Here is an 18421-nt window from a genome sequence, read left to right on the forward strand (position 1 = left end):
TATCTCAAAGCAAAGGGGAACGGGAAGTATTGAACGGATGATGCATGTTGGATTTTAAATTGCTAATGTTAACTTTCAGTGAAGTCCAGGACTCCTTTTTATTTTCCATTGTCAAAAGGTGGTATTTCTATGAAATTTCAGGGGAACTCCAAGAACTCTGTCTGGTTGTAATGACCAAAGCCTGGAAACCATACGAGTTTCCCATCTGGCTGCACGATGCCCCACATAAATTGTATCAAGGCATGGGAGACAAGGCCAAGTTTCACATGGTGTTTCGAGGCTTGTCTCAATGGTTAGCATCTCACTACCAACCACGTGGAGCAAAACAAGCTGAAACTGCAGAGAAGGCTGCTGAGATGTCCTCCTGAGCCAGCCCATCCCCTCCCTCCACCCTCACCCACATGCTGACAAGGCATGGAGCTGAGGAAGAACAACCTGAACTGGTTTACGAATGGATATTAGCAAAGGAAACACATTACCTGTGAGGTACAGCAGGCAACAATTGCTTGTGAGTTCTGCAATGCATTCTCAAAGACGTGGAAGAGAAAACAGAACACAGTAAACCAAGCAAAGGGCTGCTTCCTGGGCCAAAGACCCTCGCAGGGAAGGCCTACAGGGCATTGAAGGGCTCCATTTCCTACATGCAGCACACCTGGGCAGGATGCCTTTATCCTAACAACAGAAGGTGTGGTCACTGCAAGCAGCAGCCATTTTTGTGTACAGCTGCACCGAGCCTAACAGAATTGGGGCTCTGAGGGGAGCTCCTTGGTCTGAGAACTTAAATCCATACCCAGATATCAGTGATAAACTTGCACACGTGCACTCATCCGAGTGTGGGGCAGAGCAGGGAACCTGCAGCTGACCCTATGCAGAGCACACTGCGGGTCTGTGGGGCTCAACCTGAGCACAGGGCTGAGCACAGGGATGTGCTCTGCAGCACGCAGACCCCCCTGGGTCCCAGCACAGGGACGTGCAGGTGGCACAATGTGCATCCCAGCCTGGGTCCAAGCAGGACAGTGAAAATCTGAGCTAACAAGCTCCCCTGGATCTCGCTCAGCTCTGCGTGCAGCCATTCATGTACTTCTGCTCCGCATCCTTTAGTAACCCTATTATCCAGGTTTCCTCATTGTCTGGGGATTCAGTCACCCCATTATTTTGGACAATGGGGAACAGACCACGCTGCGGTTCCTTTCTGGACACTTTAACACCCACCCCTTTTCCTTTCTCTCCAAAGAAAGAGCAGAACAAAGTTCATAAAATAAAATTAAATAAAAACCATATCTTGGGCTCTGACCCTCAGCTCTGATCTGCCTGGGCAGCCTGACAGCCCGACCAGCAAACGATCTGCTGGAGAGAATGAAATACGTGTATATATATTCAGCTTTTATTTAACAGCTAATTAATTAATATTTCTATAAACACGCACACCTCTTTATCCAAAGTTCTGTAAGTCAGCACATTTTTTCACCGCAGACCGCTGCAGCCCCTTCTCTTTTCTTTTTCTTTTTTTTCTTTTTTTGCCTCCCAACTTTATTATAAAGCCCCCGAGTTCACATAATGTTTGGCTATTGTTTCTTTAAAGAGGAATTCTCCTCCCCGCCTCCTCCTTTCTCTGTATCTCTGAGGCACCACATGGCACAATAAGAGCCCTTTCATGTTCAAGATGCAGAGTCGTTGCTGTGGTAACTCACCCAACCTCGCCGAGTATCCAAATAAATAGTTAACATTCAAAAAATCAAATCAAATAATAAAATAAAAACCCAGCGGGTCCGCCTGCAATCTGATCTTTACCTCGATGGCTTCGAGGGACATTAAGGAGCAAAATAATAACCTTGCGGCCGGATGGGCCGCCTAGAAGTGTTGATTATTTAAGACAGAAGGACGTTTGTGCTGCTCCGACGTGGGTTTGGCTGAAGCCGGAGCACAAAGGCAGCAGACGCAATGCAGAGCCGGTGGCAGCCGAGTGATGGTGCGGGGCTGCTGGCCGCTTGCAGACAGATTTCCCCTCCCTGCCCCTCCCTCGTGTGCTGGGACAGACATCGCAGGGAAAGCTTTGGAAGGATTTTATCTAACGGGCAATAAGCAGCACAAAGTGTCATTAATTGCTACCTCGCAGGAAACGCTGCTACAAAGAGAAATCCGTGTTTTGCCTATGAGGAAAGTGGAGGGGGGGGGAGAAAAAAAAAAAAAGGGGGGATCTTTCTTTCTGCCCTCCCTCTACGTGCTCAGACAAGCCACCGCTTGAGGCCCCCGAGTATCTGCTATTATCAGTTAAGTCACGTCTAGTGCCAGGCAAAAGGTCATTTCAGGTCAGCCCCGAGATGAAAGGAAGGGGTAATGTATGTGAGAATGCGAGGGAGAAAGGGGCGAGGGAGAAAGGGGAGGAAGGAAAAAGGATGCGAGAAGAGGAAGAGAGGGGAAGGCAGAGGGAGGGAGAAGATGAGAGGATGATATCAGCCTAAAAAGGAATGTTCTTATTGCCAGGAAACAAATAAAAGACCAAAGCGCAGCACCTCTGCTGACACGCTGTATGAACTTGATTCCTCATCAAATAAAAAGGCTGCCACATTTTCCGGGGTCATCTTTTTAATTCATTCCTTCAATGAGGGTTTTTTTTTTTTTTTTTTTTTTTTTTTTTTTGGTTGTTGGGTGGTGGATTTTTTTCTTTCTTTCTTTCTTTTTTTTTTTTTTTTTTAACCTTAACTGCTGAGAAAGGCAAATGCTTAGCAGAGAAAGGATCATCCATTGTCTGGACTGTCTGCTGCAGTTTTCTTTGTCTGAGAACTATGAGAGAGAGGCAGAGGCTCTTTTTTTTTTTTTTTTTTTTAATTCTTTTTATGCATCTAAAAAAATAATAATAATAACAATCAATTTTGCATTTAGCAGTGAAAAATAAAACCCCATGCTGCTGGAGCACACAGCCCGATCTCCATTGGCCTCTCCTCCCCTCTCCCCCTTCCCCTCGCAGCCCCCCTCCATTAGGTATCACTCGGGTAACATTTACAGCCCGGCCCATCACTCATTCCTGACTCCGTTCCAAGGTTCCCCCTCCACCCCGACTCCTTCTCTCCCTTCCCCCCCCCCCCCTCTCCCAGCTCTCAGCTCTGCTCTACTTGTCTAACAAATCATTGCTGTAGGACAAGCGACCGGAGACTGCACACACAACCCAGGCGCTGCCGACAGACTGCCAGGGGAGGGAGAGCTTTGTGTTTTGGTTCTTTTCTTTGTAAAAGCATTCCCTCCCTGGGATGCCCTCCTCTGTGCTCCCCCAGCCCTTTCCTTCCCCCTCCCTCCCCCCCCCCCAGCCTCAAGCTGACCGCACTGCTTGGCGGTGTTGGGATGACATCACAGCAAACTCTGCCTTTCCCAGCGTGTGGCAGCATGGAGGGATCCCTTCAGCACACAGCAGCCTCACCCAGCCTCGTAAAAACAGCTTTTGTGCCTTCTGCCCGAGGGCAGCTCTTGTGCCGCCCTCAAACCAACGCTACGCAGATCAGGGCAGGCAGGGAAACGCTCAGGAAAACGATGCCCAGCAAAACGCCCTCTAGAAACCGGTGGCATCCCCATGTTCAGGAGGTTTTATTTGTTATCGTTCCAGCAGACATTGGAACCAATCAATTAAAATTCTTTCTGAGATTTTGTAGTCGGAATCCTCGGAGATGCTGCCTGGCTCCATGGCTAGAGCTGTGGAAGACCAAGGCTTAAGTCCCACACCTAATTAATCGGGATGAATGGGGTTCACTCTCTCCTGCTGATGGGTCTTCATTGACAATAAATTGCAGCGTGCATTTTTTCCATTCAGAAAGGCTATGTTTCTAGCAGACGTGCTACTTGACCTCGTTTCTCATCTCCTGTGGCACCTCCTTGGTTGCACACTGAACACCCACAATCAATCCTGCTGAGCTGTTTGGGCTCTCTGCACCTTGCTGCACCTCTGATGAAAATTCCTACACAATTCAAGGTTTCTACTGGAAAACTTTGGAGCTCTTGCTTGTCTACGTATTGTCTCATGCTGAAAGTTAAGGCACTCCATAGTGCCACCTATATCTTCTTACAGCTCTTTGCCAAACAAAAAGCATTCCCAGCTTTGCTCCACTGACAACTCCCAAAGTTATAGAATGGTTTGGGTTGGAAGGGACATTTAAGATCACCCAGTTCCAACCCCCTGCTGCAGGCAGGGACACCTCCCATTAAACCAGGTTGCTCACAGCCCCATCCAGCCTGGCCTTGAATGCTTCCAGGGAGGGGGCATCCACAACCACACTGGACAATCTGTTCCAGTGAAACTACGTGGATAAAACAAATCCAAATGTCCTTTCTTTGCACAGAAGTCATCCCAAGTCCAGAACCGCTGGGAATTTCTCACAATCTTCACATTTCCCCAGCTGTGGCCCACTGAAGGGTTAAAGCAAGAGCACATTTGTAGATGAGAACACTAGTGAAGGCAGGAGCAAGGGATGGTGCAAAGACTGAACAGTTGCAAGTGCAGGGTTCTGTGACTGAAGATAAAACCATGACCAAGTTTTGTGGCTTGATGCTGTCCTACAGCCAACACAGGCAGCTCTCACAGAGCCAAGGGGAGCTGTGCCTCCAACAGTTGCCATCCACAGTAAGCAGATCTCTGGCTCCATTGGGTCCCACTGACCAACATCACGCAGAGTCGCACACCCAAGCCAAGCCTGCAGCTAAGAACAGACCTGAATGTTGGGGCTGTGATGGATCAGCACATCTGTAGTTTTCAACCAAAGGCCAGAAAATAAAAAAGTTTGATGCTTGGCTCAGTTTTCACAGAGCTAAGGAAACCAAGGTAAATATTAGCAGTGATTACAAGCAGGTAGACAAAATGCCAACAGGAAAGAAAAAAATAAAGTCCCAGCCATGGCTCAGTTCAAGTTTTTCCTTCATATCTGGCTCCAGTAATACAAGAAGCACCATGAGAGCAATGTCATTCTGCACACACAGCAGCCACCACCTCTGAGCTTTCAGCAAGCCACGAAAGAGGCAGGGAAGTGCAAGAGCTGATGCTACAGCAACACCCTGACTTCATGTCTTAAGGCCACAGGTGGTCACCTGCAGGCAGAACCCCTTGGAATCAGGGAATACATCCACCATCCTGCTCCATGGGAGGGTACCCCGCTTCCCCAGAGAGAGAGCTTTGCTGGAGGGAAGCAATGTGCAAACACAGCTATGGAGGTGAAGTCACAGCAGTCTGGAGAGCAGCTCTCCTTCCCAAAACCTTTCTTTTTTTCCCTCAGATGAGCATTAAATGGAGCAGTGCACTCCTAATTCAGCATCCGTTCATTACTGCCAACTGGGAATGAATCTCAGTGACTTTGAAAAGAGGAATAGCAAAGAACTTTCAGTGAAATTAAAAATGTAAATGTATTTCTGATGTTGGTTTCAGATTCCCTCCCCCACTGCACTTCCTGAACATTAGTGTGCAAGCCTCTGCCACCAGATTTCCAAGATAGCTTCCTGCAATACGACTGGAGGCATATGCCATCAGCACCTGAATATCACTTTGTTGTTAGGGCCCAGCCATATGTTTCCTATTTAAAAAAATTACTTTATATCACAGGAAGCCACTTTTTCTTGCAACAATAGCGGAGGTTCATGTAACCGTTTCACCCATAGAGGGAAAAATAAGGACTCACCACCACCTCCAGCAGCTTCACCGAAGTGTAGCCTTTTTTTTATTTCCTCACGTGCAACAAATCTGACATTCTGATTAATTTATTCAGTGAAATGGTGCTATTCCAACAGCAGCCAGTGGAAAGGAGAAGGCTTTAGGATGTGAACAAAGTGCTGGGATGGTGGAATGGTTCCTCAGTCCTCCGGCCTCAAAATAAAACTCAGCTTTACGCAGGGATGGGAAAGCACCCCTCCACCACGAAAACGCCTGAGATGCAACCTCCAACATTCCCTGACACTGAATGCCCAATGTTCTATTGAAAATAGCTGCTAACGCTGCACAAAACCACAACATGGAGCAGGCAGAAGGGCAGGCAGACGGGACTGTGCCAAAATGGCATTTTTTATTTGGAAATGAAAGTCTCTTTCAAATGTTATTCCCCCTGAAGAGCATCCCGACGTGACAGCCCAGTGCTGCCCTGTGGGACAGGGGCCAAACATCTCCCACAGAAGGAGGGAAGAAGCAGCATTGGAATTACAGTCCATAAGACACCACAATGTCCTCTGTCTGGAACACACATCATTTAGGTTTTCAGCTGCAATATTTTGTGTTTCATTTCTAGCAGGAACAAAATAAATGTCTTCCTTAGAAGCTTTTCTGGAAAAACTCCACATCCCCTTCCCCTTTGGCAGCAGAAGCACGGCACTGTGGTTTCTGCACTCTGACACTGAGGCAGATCTTTGCTGTGTCTCAGACTGAAAGTGAAGGTGTAAAAAGTTGTAAGGAAAAGTGAAGACAATGAGGAAAGCTTTCCAAAGATGGAGGGCTCAATATTTCCATCTTTTCAAGGTATTCTAATGATGACGGGTGTAGCTTCACAAAGAGGAAGGGATCAGAGTCACAAACTTTGCTGTGTGAGAAGCAAACCTGTTGCTCAGTTGGAGCTGGGAGTTGTCAGAGCATCCCCAGGCAGACACAGGGAGCGCTGGCGGTGGTTCGTCATCGAACTGAGGCTGTCAAAACACAGAGCTGAATTGGAGTCGAAACTCTCAGGATATTTGGGGGGGGGTGTGCTTGGGGGAGGAAGAAAATATGTGACAAACTCTGCCTTGCTCTGAATGTAAGTGCTGCAGGTTTTATACCCCAGCCTAAATGTCTTCCTGAGGAACAGAGTGCTGCTCAGAGCATAAAACTCAGACATGTGATCTGCAAACCCACCTTACACTTCTGAACCCCCACAGGTTTGGAGCAGACACAGGACAGCCCTCCCAGCAGAGCTTTGGCCGAGCTCAAGATATTTTGATGTTTCCACTCCCAGCTGAAACCGCACAACTCCCAGACGTGTGAAAATCAGCAAAACAAACACAGAGGGTTAAAAACAATCACAGTCATCTGCCAAGTGGATGTTTTGTATGAGGGTTCTGGTTGGTGCTGGGTGTGCGCGGAGCGGCTCGAGCTGCCATCTGCATCGGAGATGGTAATGGGATGTGATGGGAGAGCAGCCACCGCACGCGAGGAGCCTCTCCTGCACCACTGCTATTGTCCCCCAGCCTCTGGGAGCTCTGCCTGCATCTGGCAGAGAAGTTGATCAACTTGGGGTAGCTAATCAGGCTGCTGCAATTTCCGGCCCTTTCTTTCCCAGATTCCTCAGATCAAAGTTCAAGTCCCAGAATTATTATTCCCCGAATGCTTAATGAGCTCCAACCGAGGGACACCAAAGGCAAAGCTAAAACATTGACCGTGCACTTCACTGAGTTTGGCCAATGCAGCTAAAAACAAGAGGGTGGGATCCATAGCATGCAAAATCACAACGTGCACGTTTGTATTTTAATCCAATTAAGATTCCTACGTGTGAGCAAAGCGCTTCAGATGCTTTGTAAAGGGACGCCTGCTTTCCTCACTGCTTTCCCCACATTAAAATTGTGCAAAGGTGGAATTGGCCTCGTTGTCAATCATCTGCAAAGAACTCTTTGGGGAGAACAGCAGAGCCCCACAAGCACAAAAGCTTCCTTGAAGACTAAAGTTCAGGATGTTGAAATGCAAAAGTCAGCTTTTGCCAGGAGGCACGATTTCTGAAGCCAGATGATTCCACCTCAGATTAAGTTATTGAAGATCTTTACATGCAGAAACATTTCTTTGTTCTGGCAAACACTCCTCGCGTTTTCTATTCACAAACGTGACCCCTAGGAAAGCCAGCCAAGATTCCTTCGCGTTATCAGGTCAGAATGTTCAGGGCCCAATTATTTTAATAGTTATTAAAAAAAAAAAAAAAGAAGTCCTGACAATGGTTCAGTACGCCAGTGAGAACAGCATTCAGGGACTTAACAAGTCACTCTAACATCTGGCATGCTCTTTCGAGAAGACTAAACACATGGAGAGCCTTGCTGCAAAAGTCAATGGAAAGGAATGATAATTGCTCATTAGAATGCCTCCTCCACAGGTTATTTTTAACTTCCTCTACTCTTTCTAATCATGGTGCACGCATCAGATGATACTGAAAAGGGTCAGTGCATAGGTTTCTCTTCTCTAAAAACACACTTCCAGCAAAGCCTTTTCACGAGGCTGGGATTCTCAGGGCACACTGATGGCACCTGTCTTGTTGTTATGCTGCAGGCAGGGACCCAAAGCAAATGCCCCCTGAGAGCTGTGCCTTGCTCAGCCACAACCCACACTGCAGGGCAAAGAGACCGAGCCTAAAAACCAGGAGCTTTCTTCTAGTCTATGAAGAAGGCAATCCTTCTCCCTTCCCTCAGCCTTAAGAATACCATGCCTAGGAAGAATGAGAGATACCCAGTGCAAATGTAATGGAAGATATTAGAATGGAGAACAAGGACAGAGCCCCGATATCTGTAACCTGATGTCAACAAAGCATTAAAGCTGAAGCCACTAAGTGTCACATGAAACAGAAAGAGTGAGATCTGGAGGTTCCTCACATTCACAAAATCACGGATCACCAAAGCACACCCACGAGTGTGCAGAGAAGGCAGCAAGCTGGCCAGGGCTGCACAGCATCCCTGAAAGGTTGGACTACATTACCCAGCAGGGCAGGGATGCCTTCATAGCCCCAGCTGCACATCCTCTGCCTTTCAGGCAGTGCAATGCTAAGGCGGCCCAGCTCAGCCCTGGCTAAATGGGTTCAGATCTTTTCGCTGAACCCATCACCGTAGCATCTGGGCCTTTGTAAGTGACACAAAAACTATTTGCATGGGTCACCCCACTTCCTCTCAGCACAGTTACATAAAACTTCTTCTTTTTTTTTTTTTTCTTTTTTTTTTTTCTTTTTTTTTTTCTTTTTTTTTTTTCTTAATGGGGTTCAGCGGAGCATTAGGAAAAAGGGGAGATTCTTTGTGGCGTAACATCAAAGACTGCACACAAGGAATCTCGTTCTGAAGCCTCTCACCAGGAAAAGCCAAACGAATGAAAAGCTCCCATCAGCCAGACAGCAGACAGCAAAGGCAGCGGACCTAAAGGCACAGGGAAAGCCTAAATCCACTAGTTTGCAGCCAAGACTCAGGAGGCTGTGTTCTTATTTAAAGCTTTTTTAAAACAGAATCAAGCTGTTTGAAGAGGAACCGAAGGACGTGCTCAAAACGGGCTGTAATTTGTTTGTTTATCTGTCTGTTTTTAATAAAGGAACCGCAGAGCCTACTGGAGAATGAGTTTCACTACTGTCACTGTCCCAGCCATTCTCTTTAAAAAAGTGAGACCACATCAATAGCAACCAGAGCTCCCCAGGAATGGGCCCTGGAGCGTGGCTGCAAGCCCTGAGCCCCCGGGGAGGCAGCGGCCGGAGCTGCTGGAATGCAAATCCCCATCAGCAGCCAGACACGACCCCGTGCAGGCAGCCCTCCTGCACCAACCTGCCCGGACCACCCTGGAAGGATGCTTTGCAGGCTGAGGAGCTGCAAGCAGGCAAAGAGGGCTTTTCAGCCCCAGTAAGCAGAGTGGAACTGCGATGAGCAGACACCGGTGTGCAGCCAGGCTGCTGGCACCTCTGCCCAGCTGGCACCTCCACCCAACTGGCTGCATGAGGAAAGCCTGCAGCTCCCAAGGCGGTTCTAACCCAACCATCCCACCAGGGTGCCAGCACCCAGCTCTGCACTGCTCCCACCCGGCAGCTTTTCTTCCCCGCTGGCTAAAAATCTCCTTCCAGGAACAAATTCCTCATTAGCACCAGGTTTCACGGAACGCAGAGGTAAAGCGGGCAGCAAAGCATGCAGAAGTGCCCACGACGAATTAACCCTTCTCTCTGGGTCAAGTTTTCCTCCAAGGCCGTGCCGCCTTCTTGCAGCCATTTGCACAGTGCAACACTGACCTCGTGTGGCTGCTGCTCCTCAGGCACGACCCGGAGCAGAGCAGGAGCATCTCCTGCCCTCACCAAGCGACTATTTGGGTTTCCTGGGCAAAAAGAGCTGAAAAACCCCGCTCTGTGTGCAGCTCTCTGCTTTTGTTTTGCTTTCTGTGTGTATGAGGATGGAGGAAAGCCTGCCTGTACCCAGCTCCTGGCATCAGTCCCACACTAAAACCTACCTTCAGGAGATAAAGCTGGTCCTCCACAGAGACGCAGTCATATCTTTCTGCAAAACAAGCTTTGCATTGTCCAGCACTCATCTATAAATGGATGGAATCCACTCAGAGTTTAGTGGGAAAAAAATGAAACGGAAACGGCACCTTGCCTGTGTCAGAGGGGATGTAAGGAAGCTGGGATGTCCAGTCATTCCCACTGATACCACTCCTCTAAGCAGCAGAGTGGGAAGACAGCGTTTGGCCTTTTGTGGCTGTCACAGCTAGCAAGAGCTGAAACAACTTCCATTCTGTGTTTATCTTTCCTGCAAACTTGTGCTCTTTCACTACAGGCAATCTGAAAATCTCTTCTTGGGGGGCAAATGCTGCCTGGCCACGAATTTCCAACCCAAAATCACACTGACTGACAGTGAAGCTCAGAACTCCCAGAAGCAATCAAGAAGCAAATTGGAATGATTTAAAAGATCACCATGGTGGAGACTCCCAGAGCTAAAGTCCTCCTGAAAAACCATTGGGTGATGCCAGCCTTGGCCACCCCTCAGGTACTGCCCTGAATGCTCAGCACCCCTGGGAGCCACACACATCCCAAGAAGCACAGCGTGACTGTCCACAGAACCTCCTGTTTCCAGATATCACAAAAAGCCTTTTGTTCCTGTTGTTCCTATTCACATATTTGAGGATTCTCTCTAAAAAAAAGCCTGGCATTAGAAGACTTAATACTGAATGGTAACAACTCACCACCTGTAAAAACGGCTGTGCCTGAGATGCCAATGGGAAACCAGCAGGGGCTGTGCTTCAGAGAGCAAAGTTAAAGCTGTTTGATTGCTCTAGGTAACCCCAAAACCTGATGGGGTGCTGCAGGTCAGAGTTGAAGCTGGGCAGAGGTACGCTTGGCTGACAGTGGTGGCTTGCCATAGCAGAAGGTCACTTCCTCTGCTGTGCCAGTGGGAAGCAAGAGGAACCAAGGGCTGCTGCCCTTGCCAGAAGCTGTTAATCAGTTGGTTTTTTGCCCCAGCACAACACAGTGGCTCCTGCTGAGCTGAGAATTACAAACCTACATTTCCACTCCCCGCCCGCCCCCAGCCTGCCCCTTATTTTGAGCACGAGGTTTTAAATGATGCATAACCCTTCCGGGCCTTCTGCCTGGGCACAGAAACTTTCCCACACCGAGGGAATTCAAAAGTAGGTTAAACATACATGTCACTTCAGAAAGTTCCTTAAAGCAGAAGCAAGAGACTTTTTTTGGTCACTTCTCATTAGAGCTCGGTGCCAAGATGCCCTGCGAAGGCTGGAGGTGTGAGATTGCAGCTGAAATGCAGGTGCAATGGTGGGCCATCCTCCTCCACGTGTTTCATGGGCTGGTTCCCCACCAGCTGTCAGCCCTTCCAGAATATGAAGACACAGAAGTTCTGTATGATGTTACACTGACAATACCTGAATGCTGGATTTTTAACTGAGTTCACTGTAGGTCCGTCACCCCTGAAGAAAGCAATGGCAATACCAATATCCAGATATGAAGCAACCCGAAGCACAAAAGATCACATTGTCACACGGGGCATCTGCTCTGCCAACTCCACGTCACTTAAAGGCAAGGTAGAAGCACTCAGATTCTTCCTTAAAGCCCTCTTCCCAACACACGGTATACATGTCATCGATACACAATTAACTGCATGTGTGCAGTGACGGAGACATTGGCAGAAGAAATGTACATCGAAAGGAAAAGAAAAGCAAAGAGACACGCCGTGACATGTTATCATTAGAGAGTCATAATTTCCTTCCTGTAGTCATACAACAGCTGTCACTAACATCTTGAACACAGACCATGTATTAAAATACCATAGCAAATGCCTTTTCAGGCAAAAGAAAGAGAGGGCATGTTAACTGGGTGAATAGCAGGAAGAATATTTTGACAGCTTGAATGCATTAACCTCCCTGTAGAACGCCCACAACCTTTGCTAGAACTTGGCTTGGTAGACATCTTTGGTGTGCTGGGTGAGCAGACTGGGACTCGACAGCTCCAGGGGCCCCAGGGCTGCTCTTAGGAGGCAGGGGACATGCATGACCCTTGGGCACCTTTGGGAGCATCAGTCCAGCTCCATGCTCCCAGCTGGATGCTTCAAGCTTGGATGCAGAAGGACCAAAGTGGAGGCCTGAGATTGCCCGAGTGCCCCAGCATGTGGATAGAGGGAATGGTGCCACAGGTTGACCTTGTATATGAGGACATCAACCTCCAGCTTTGCCTTCGGAAGCAGGGAAGGCATTCTCTCACCTCCCAGATAGCATCTGTTATCCAACATAGAAGTCCCACCAAAGATGCTACAGCTGGTGTTTCAAAACAGAATGAACTCAACTTAAGCAATTGGACTTGTGGTGGCTTCTGTCCTTATTCCCTTACCTTCTGAGAAAGCTGCAATCACCAGCTTCACCAGAAATCCTTCTTAGCAGTAACATCATCCAACACATTCTAAGAGCACATTTTCCTCACACAGATGAGGTCTCCAAATGTTACCGTGGTAGGGACATGTTGGAGGTTTGCCATCAGTGGTTTCTCCAAGGCACTGGTTATTAAAGCCTTCAGAGCAGCTTTTGAAGGAACGTTAGTTCTCCTTACAAGGCAGACTGCAACAATTCATCAATCTCGGGCAAAAGATAATTAATCAACACCCAGAGCCATTTTCACAAATACAAAACCTAGATGGAACCAACCAAAGTAAGAAAAATAAAAATAATAATTAAAAAAAAAAAAAAAGCCATGACAGAGCTGTTGGCACTTGCCAACTCCTCTTGATTAAACTTATTTTCACCTCCAGGTGCATCCACAGGATGAGTTTTGTTAATTAAACCTGTCAGTCAACTCATTATGCATTCAATTAAAAAGCCCAATGCCTTGATTTTATGCAGCTGGCGGGTGCGTGGTGACAGACTCACAGGCCTGTGTTGTTAGAGTGCATAAGTTTGAATGGGAAAGGGAGCAGAGAAGCTCCAAAATATGGCTAAGTGCGATATTTGCTAATTGGGCATCCTCGTGGTGTTTATTCTCTTTTTTTTTTTCTGAGGCTGTTGCGGATGGGGCTGTTTATCAGACACAAAGCCTGGCTGTGCTCAGCAAAACTCAATGCAGAAAGTGGAAGAGCGCGTTCATCTCATTTGGAAACCCAGATAGATGCTCAGAATATTCATGATAGATGCTGGCAAGGTTAAGAGACGACGAGAGTGGCACCTAGATGCCATGGTGATGAATGCTGTGTGAATAGATTAGACAGAGGCCCTGAAGCTGTTATAAAATTGTGGGGTTTTAATTTAGATGAAAGATAGCCTTTCTTCTTAAGGCATCACGCTGAGTCGCGGATGTGGATGCCGGCCCTGGCTCTGCCTCACGCTCCTTGCACGACCTTGAATCAATCCCAGAGGTCTACCCTTTCAAGGTGCCTACAGATGGATCTTCCATAAGCAGCCCTCACCCCTCTGCTCCTCATCCCTCCGCTCAGAACCAAAGGCTCTCACTGCTCTCCCAGCTATTCGCATTCACCTCCCGGAGAACACACGATATTGCTTGTTATGCACTGCAAGCAAACCTGTTACGATGGATCTTCCCAGATGGGATAAAAGCCTCTAACGTTTGTGACAGAAGAATTTGAGGCTGTGTGCAACACTTCTGCAGTTGCCTCACACTGACAGTTGTAAGTCTGCTTCACGCTGGCCACAAATATGAGAAATGACCCACAACAGAGGTGACCCATCTGTTGCGCTCTGAGGCAGAGAATTCATTTCCTTTCCACAGGTTCTGTTGTTTCCTTCAAGTCTGCAGGCTTTCAGCAGAGCTTCTTGCACAGACAAGAGGTGGTCAGTTTGCTTGTGTTGTATGCACCCGAAAAGTGGGATGTCTGGCTTGTGTTCCTAGATGGAAGCCAGGAGATTATTTCTGCTCATGTACACTACCTGAACTGGCTCCTGGGGGACATGGGATTTCTGAAGCACCAGCATCCAAGGAGAGCTAAAGACAAGGTGCAGGCATGTGGAGACCCTGCTCTCAGGCTGCCTGCCAGTTTCAGCCCAAGGAAGAGTTTTCTTCACAGGTCAGGGAATTTCAGCCAGGCTGGCTTCACCCTCTGTCTCAGAGCATGCTCCAGTTCTTGTGATAAGCTGGGAAATCTATTTAGGGTATACATCATCAATGCCCAGAGAGGTGGTGGGCGCCCCATCCTTGGAGACATTGAAGGTCAGGCAGAACAGGGCTCTGAGCACCTGATGGAGCTTTGGGTGTCCCTGTTCATTGCAGGGGATGGGACCAGATGGCCTTTAAGGGTCCCTTCCAACCCAGACCATTCTGTGATTCTATAACAGGCAGGCTTCAGGACACCTGTAATAGCACTGCTTTCCTCTGGTGGCTTTTTTGTGCAGTGCTTTATGACCGTGGCTTTCCATGCCTTCACTGCAGCTCTGCAGCTTGTTACTGGATATTCTGCAACTGATGGGGAATGAACCAGATGTTCCATGGAGCCCTCTGACTGCACCTCAGTCCTTGAGTTGACTGTAAATGTGAGGAACTGAACTTTGACCAGAGAGGTCCCGCGAGTCTTGTATGTTTTATCAGACCATGAAACTGAGAGGGCTTTGTTATTACTATTGTGAGCTGCTTTGCTATCTGGTTTCATGCTCCTGCAACTGCTGGAAGCAACGGCTCAGATTCACAAGGATGTCTCAGCATACAAAGATGCACCAAATACTTGGCAAATCCCCACAGATATCTGTAGTGGCTTAAATCCCATTGTCCACCAACAGATGAGAATTGGTCTGAATCCAAAATGACTTTTCCTGGCTCCAGCTCGATGCAAATCAACTGTCAAGCCTCTGTTCCCTTGCTGGATTTTGCTGTTAGCAGCTGTGTCCCTCGCAAAACTAGCAAGCAATTAGTGGTTGGCAGTAGCTATTGCAGCTGGCCTGAATTTTTTATTTCAACTTTCATTGAGATATAGTAGCTTGTGAGAAGGAAAAACAAATTGTGAAGGTTGTTGGGTCAGCATGGACTCAGAGAGACATCAAGTCCTATCTAGCCAAATACCTTCGGGATTGAGTCTCCTATTTGGAAAATGTCGTGCTTGGGTTCAAATCTCTTTTCTGACTCAGACTGGAACCTTCCAGATGGCAGATGAGAGTCTTCCCTGTCAGGTCAGCAGCTGCTCAGCCCAAGGACTCTCATTTCCCTACAAAGGTTTTCTAAAAATCATGGCTCAGCCTCACACCTGGGTGGAAGAAAGTGAACAAACTCCAGCTTTTTTAAGCAACCTGTCATTCTTGAATTCCAGCCAACCCTAGACGTTTATTATCTTCTCCGGTAGATGATGGTTTGCAATTCCACCCACATGTGAACAGTTTATAAACACATCCTAAAAACACAGAAAGCCAGCTGCTGCTGCTTAAGCAATCCTCATACAGTACCAAAATTCCAGTGCAGGAAGGTAGCTGGGTTTGTATGGAGGGTATTTGGAGTGTCTCTTATCAAAGAGTTGCTGCCCCTTGACTGGACTTACAGTGTTGCCAGAATGATTTGCTTGGTCCCTTCCCAAAAACAAAATGCTCTTGCCACCTCAAAGAAAATCCAGAATGAATATAAAATAAAAAATAACAGTCCAAGAGAAGCTGGAAGGCCTTTTTCCATCCCATCAGTGTAATTGCTGCTGTCTTCTAATCACATTCATTTGCAGGATAAAATAGAAAATTACTGGTCTACAACTAATTGCTTTCTTCCCCTGACCTAGAAAATAATAATAACAGTTTGCATTGCTACGGCTCCTTCTATCTGGAGTTCTCAAAGCAATTTACAGTCGTTTGTTAATCGCTGCTCTCAGACTCCTGCAAGTTCAGTAACCGAAGTACAGTTCCTTTGACATGCCTAGAGATGCACAAACCCCACATGGGACATATGGGTAAGGAGAAAATTTGGCAGAGTCCCTCTCACCGAGCAACCAACCACACTCCCAAATGGAAACAGCCCCACTGAGTGCAGCAGCACAGCAGAGATTTGTCCCCTGTCCACACTGGAAAATCTGCACAGCCCAAGTCCAGTATTGCAAGGCTGCTTTGCAAGGGTCCTTGTAAAACACAGCTCATCTCCTTCATCCTGCTCTTGCTGTCTGCTCTATGGACCAGAAAGATGTGTGCAGCACATGCTGTATGTCACTGCTGCAATGAATGGGCTGCACTCTGGTTACACACTCAGCGTGTTGTATGCCCAAGAAGGCAGCCTTTAGGGAGCTGAAAATTGAGAAAAGGATCAGAGAAGGGAAAAGCAGGACGTGGCCAGGGCCTGCGTGTAAATTCTTCTCATCCTCTAAAGATCTAATGCTGTTATTTCAGTTCCCTGTTCCTTTAGGTAATGGTTGAAAATGCCATCCTTAGCGTGGGTTATTGTCAGCAAATTACTGCTTTCTAAAAATGAGGAGGCAATGACTTAAGAAGCAAGGAAAGATTAACATAACCAGAACAAATTCTGAGTTACTGCACTTTGTAATGCTAAGCCCTCATTTCTCTAGCTCCTCCCTTCTTGTATTACCCTCGTGGTGAACCACATCCAATACTTAACCAGATTTAAAGTATGCCTGAAAGAAGACAATCTGTTTTAGCATGTTAGAGTAAATCAAATAATAATTGTTCCATTATTACCACACTGACTTTGTACGCAAGAATTATAACAATGTTTTACAGGTATTACATTAGGACTCAGTCTCTGTGAGGTAGGAATATTCCCACTTATGGAATCAGAGACAAAGGGCGAAGGACAAACACTGCCTGCACTGCTGGGTAGGAAACGTGCCCCACCTGCAAAGTGCTGAACCAGGAGCTTCGGTTCTGCTCTCAGAAAGGTCTGCAGGCCTTGAAGTTCATGTTATCTTAATACATTTTTTGGAAGCAAAGCTGTGCCCATGTTGGCTGCCTCTATGGCAGTCACCACCCTCAGCTGTTCATCCTCAAGTCAGACAGTTTGTAGCACAAACTGAGCTCTGGCCCAGCAGCTAAATGCATTAACAGCATTTCTTGCAAGAAATATCCTTCTCCCTAAAGAGGTCTGAGAATGATTCTCCCTCCTGGCAGATGGCACATCCTGGCATTGCTGCCGCTTGGCTCTGCCAGAGGTTTTCTGGAGCTCAGGACCATTGTGAGCCTCACAGAGAAGTTTGGCAGCAGTTGGTGACACTGAAAGATGGGAAAGAGACTTTGAGTCTTGGACATCAGTTCTGTAATGGTGATGGGGGAAAAAAAAAAAAGGATTTGGAGGTCAGATGGGATACTGCAGACATTATATTCACTTCCAGCATCACTAAGAAAGCCGGGTTAACTTTGTGTCAGCACTTTAATACGAGGAGTGCTCATAAACAGCCAGGAGGCAAACTTAAAAGCAGGGACTGGGAACTGCGTTAGGTAAGCAGGACGCTGAAATTAAACAATTAGCACAGAATCCAGACTCAATACACAGTGTACCCACTAGATGGGGCAAAAAGCTATGTTCTGCCTCCAAAAAACAGATCTCTCCAGGCTCTGCTTCCCCTGCTGTGCTTCACTGGCCTCTGTGACCATGGAGAAGGGCAGGGCAAACGCTTGGGTGCTAACCCAGGGCAGAAAGGACAGGACAAACCTGCTTTATAACTTCTCTGGAAGTCATATTTCTCCCTCTTCGGTATCATGACTATGTCTGGAATTCACCTTTCACAGGATGAGCACCAAACCCCAACCAGAGTGATTTCAGGTGCACCAGCAGTGCACCAGCAAAGTGCCAAAGTAAGCCACGTCCTCCTGCTTTCACACTGCTAAGATGCAGGAATTGACACTCAGTGATGTTAGCAAACCAGACACTGGGGAGGCCAAAAGCAGAGCACACAATCCAAAGTCCATTAAAGATGAGTAAGAGTTACAGGAAAGCTTCCACTGATTTGCCATGCACTATTCAGAAAGCAAATGAAGGTTCCCTGCACAGTGGGAGGGTCCCCTCCAAGAGCTCTCCTGGAAAGGCTTGGAGGGTGAAGTCCAGGAATAAGGCACATAGCAGTCTCAGCTCAAATGCCAGCTGCTTTTACACTGCAACTGCAGCCCAGCAGCTTGCTCAGCACCCACAGGTACACTCAATCCTTATCTCTCCTCCTAGCAACAATCCGAGCAGCCATCAGCAACAAAACGATGTCAGTGCCTGCGGTAAGCACACACCAGCAGCCCTGATGGCCAGTCTCCTCTCTAAAGGAAATGCCATCAGTCCACACCCAGAGGTAACAG

General features: G+C 47.5%; 1 protein-coding gene across 8 annotated transcripts in view; it reads right to left on the minus strand.

The window, feature by feature from the left end:
- The window catches only part of LOC116233104 (uncharacterized), a 224884-nt gene that overhangs the window by 128649 nt on the left and 77814 nt on the right, over positions 1 to 18421 (minus strand). The window contains exons 4-5 of one of the 8 annotated variants that reach the window (XM_090123443.1): positions 6560 to 6645; positions 5785 to 6387 (exon numbers count right to left, since the gene is read on the minus strand). The exons of 5 other annotated variants lie outside the window; for them this stretch is intronic. In XM_090123443.1, coding sequence (XP_089979569.1) covers positions 6216 to 6387; positions 6560 to 6645 — 258 coding nt within the window. In that variant the 3' untranslated portion in view covers positions 5785 to 6215. 2 more of the 8 variants (XR_016459560.1, XM_090123444.1) reach the window with 2 other exon arrangements.

Source organism: Phasianus colchicus, chromosome 23 (genome assembly GCF_987193195.1).
Source record: "Phasianus colchicus chromosome 23, bPhaCol1.hap1.1, whole genome shotgun sequence".
Taxonomy (NCBI): domain Eukaryota; kingdom Metazoa; phylum Chordata; class Aves; order Galliformes; family Phasianidae; genus Phasianus; species Phasianus colchicus.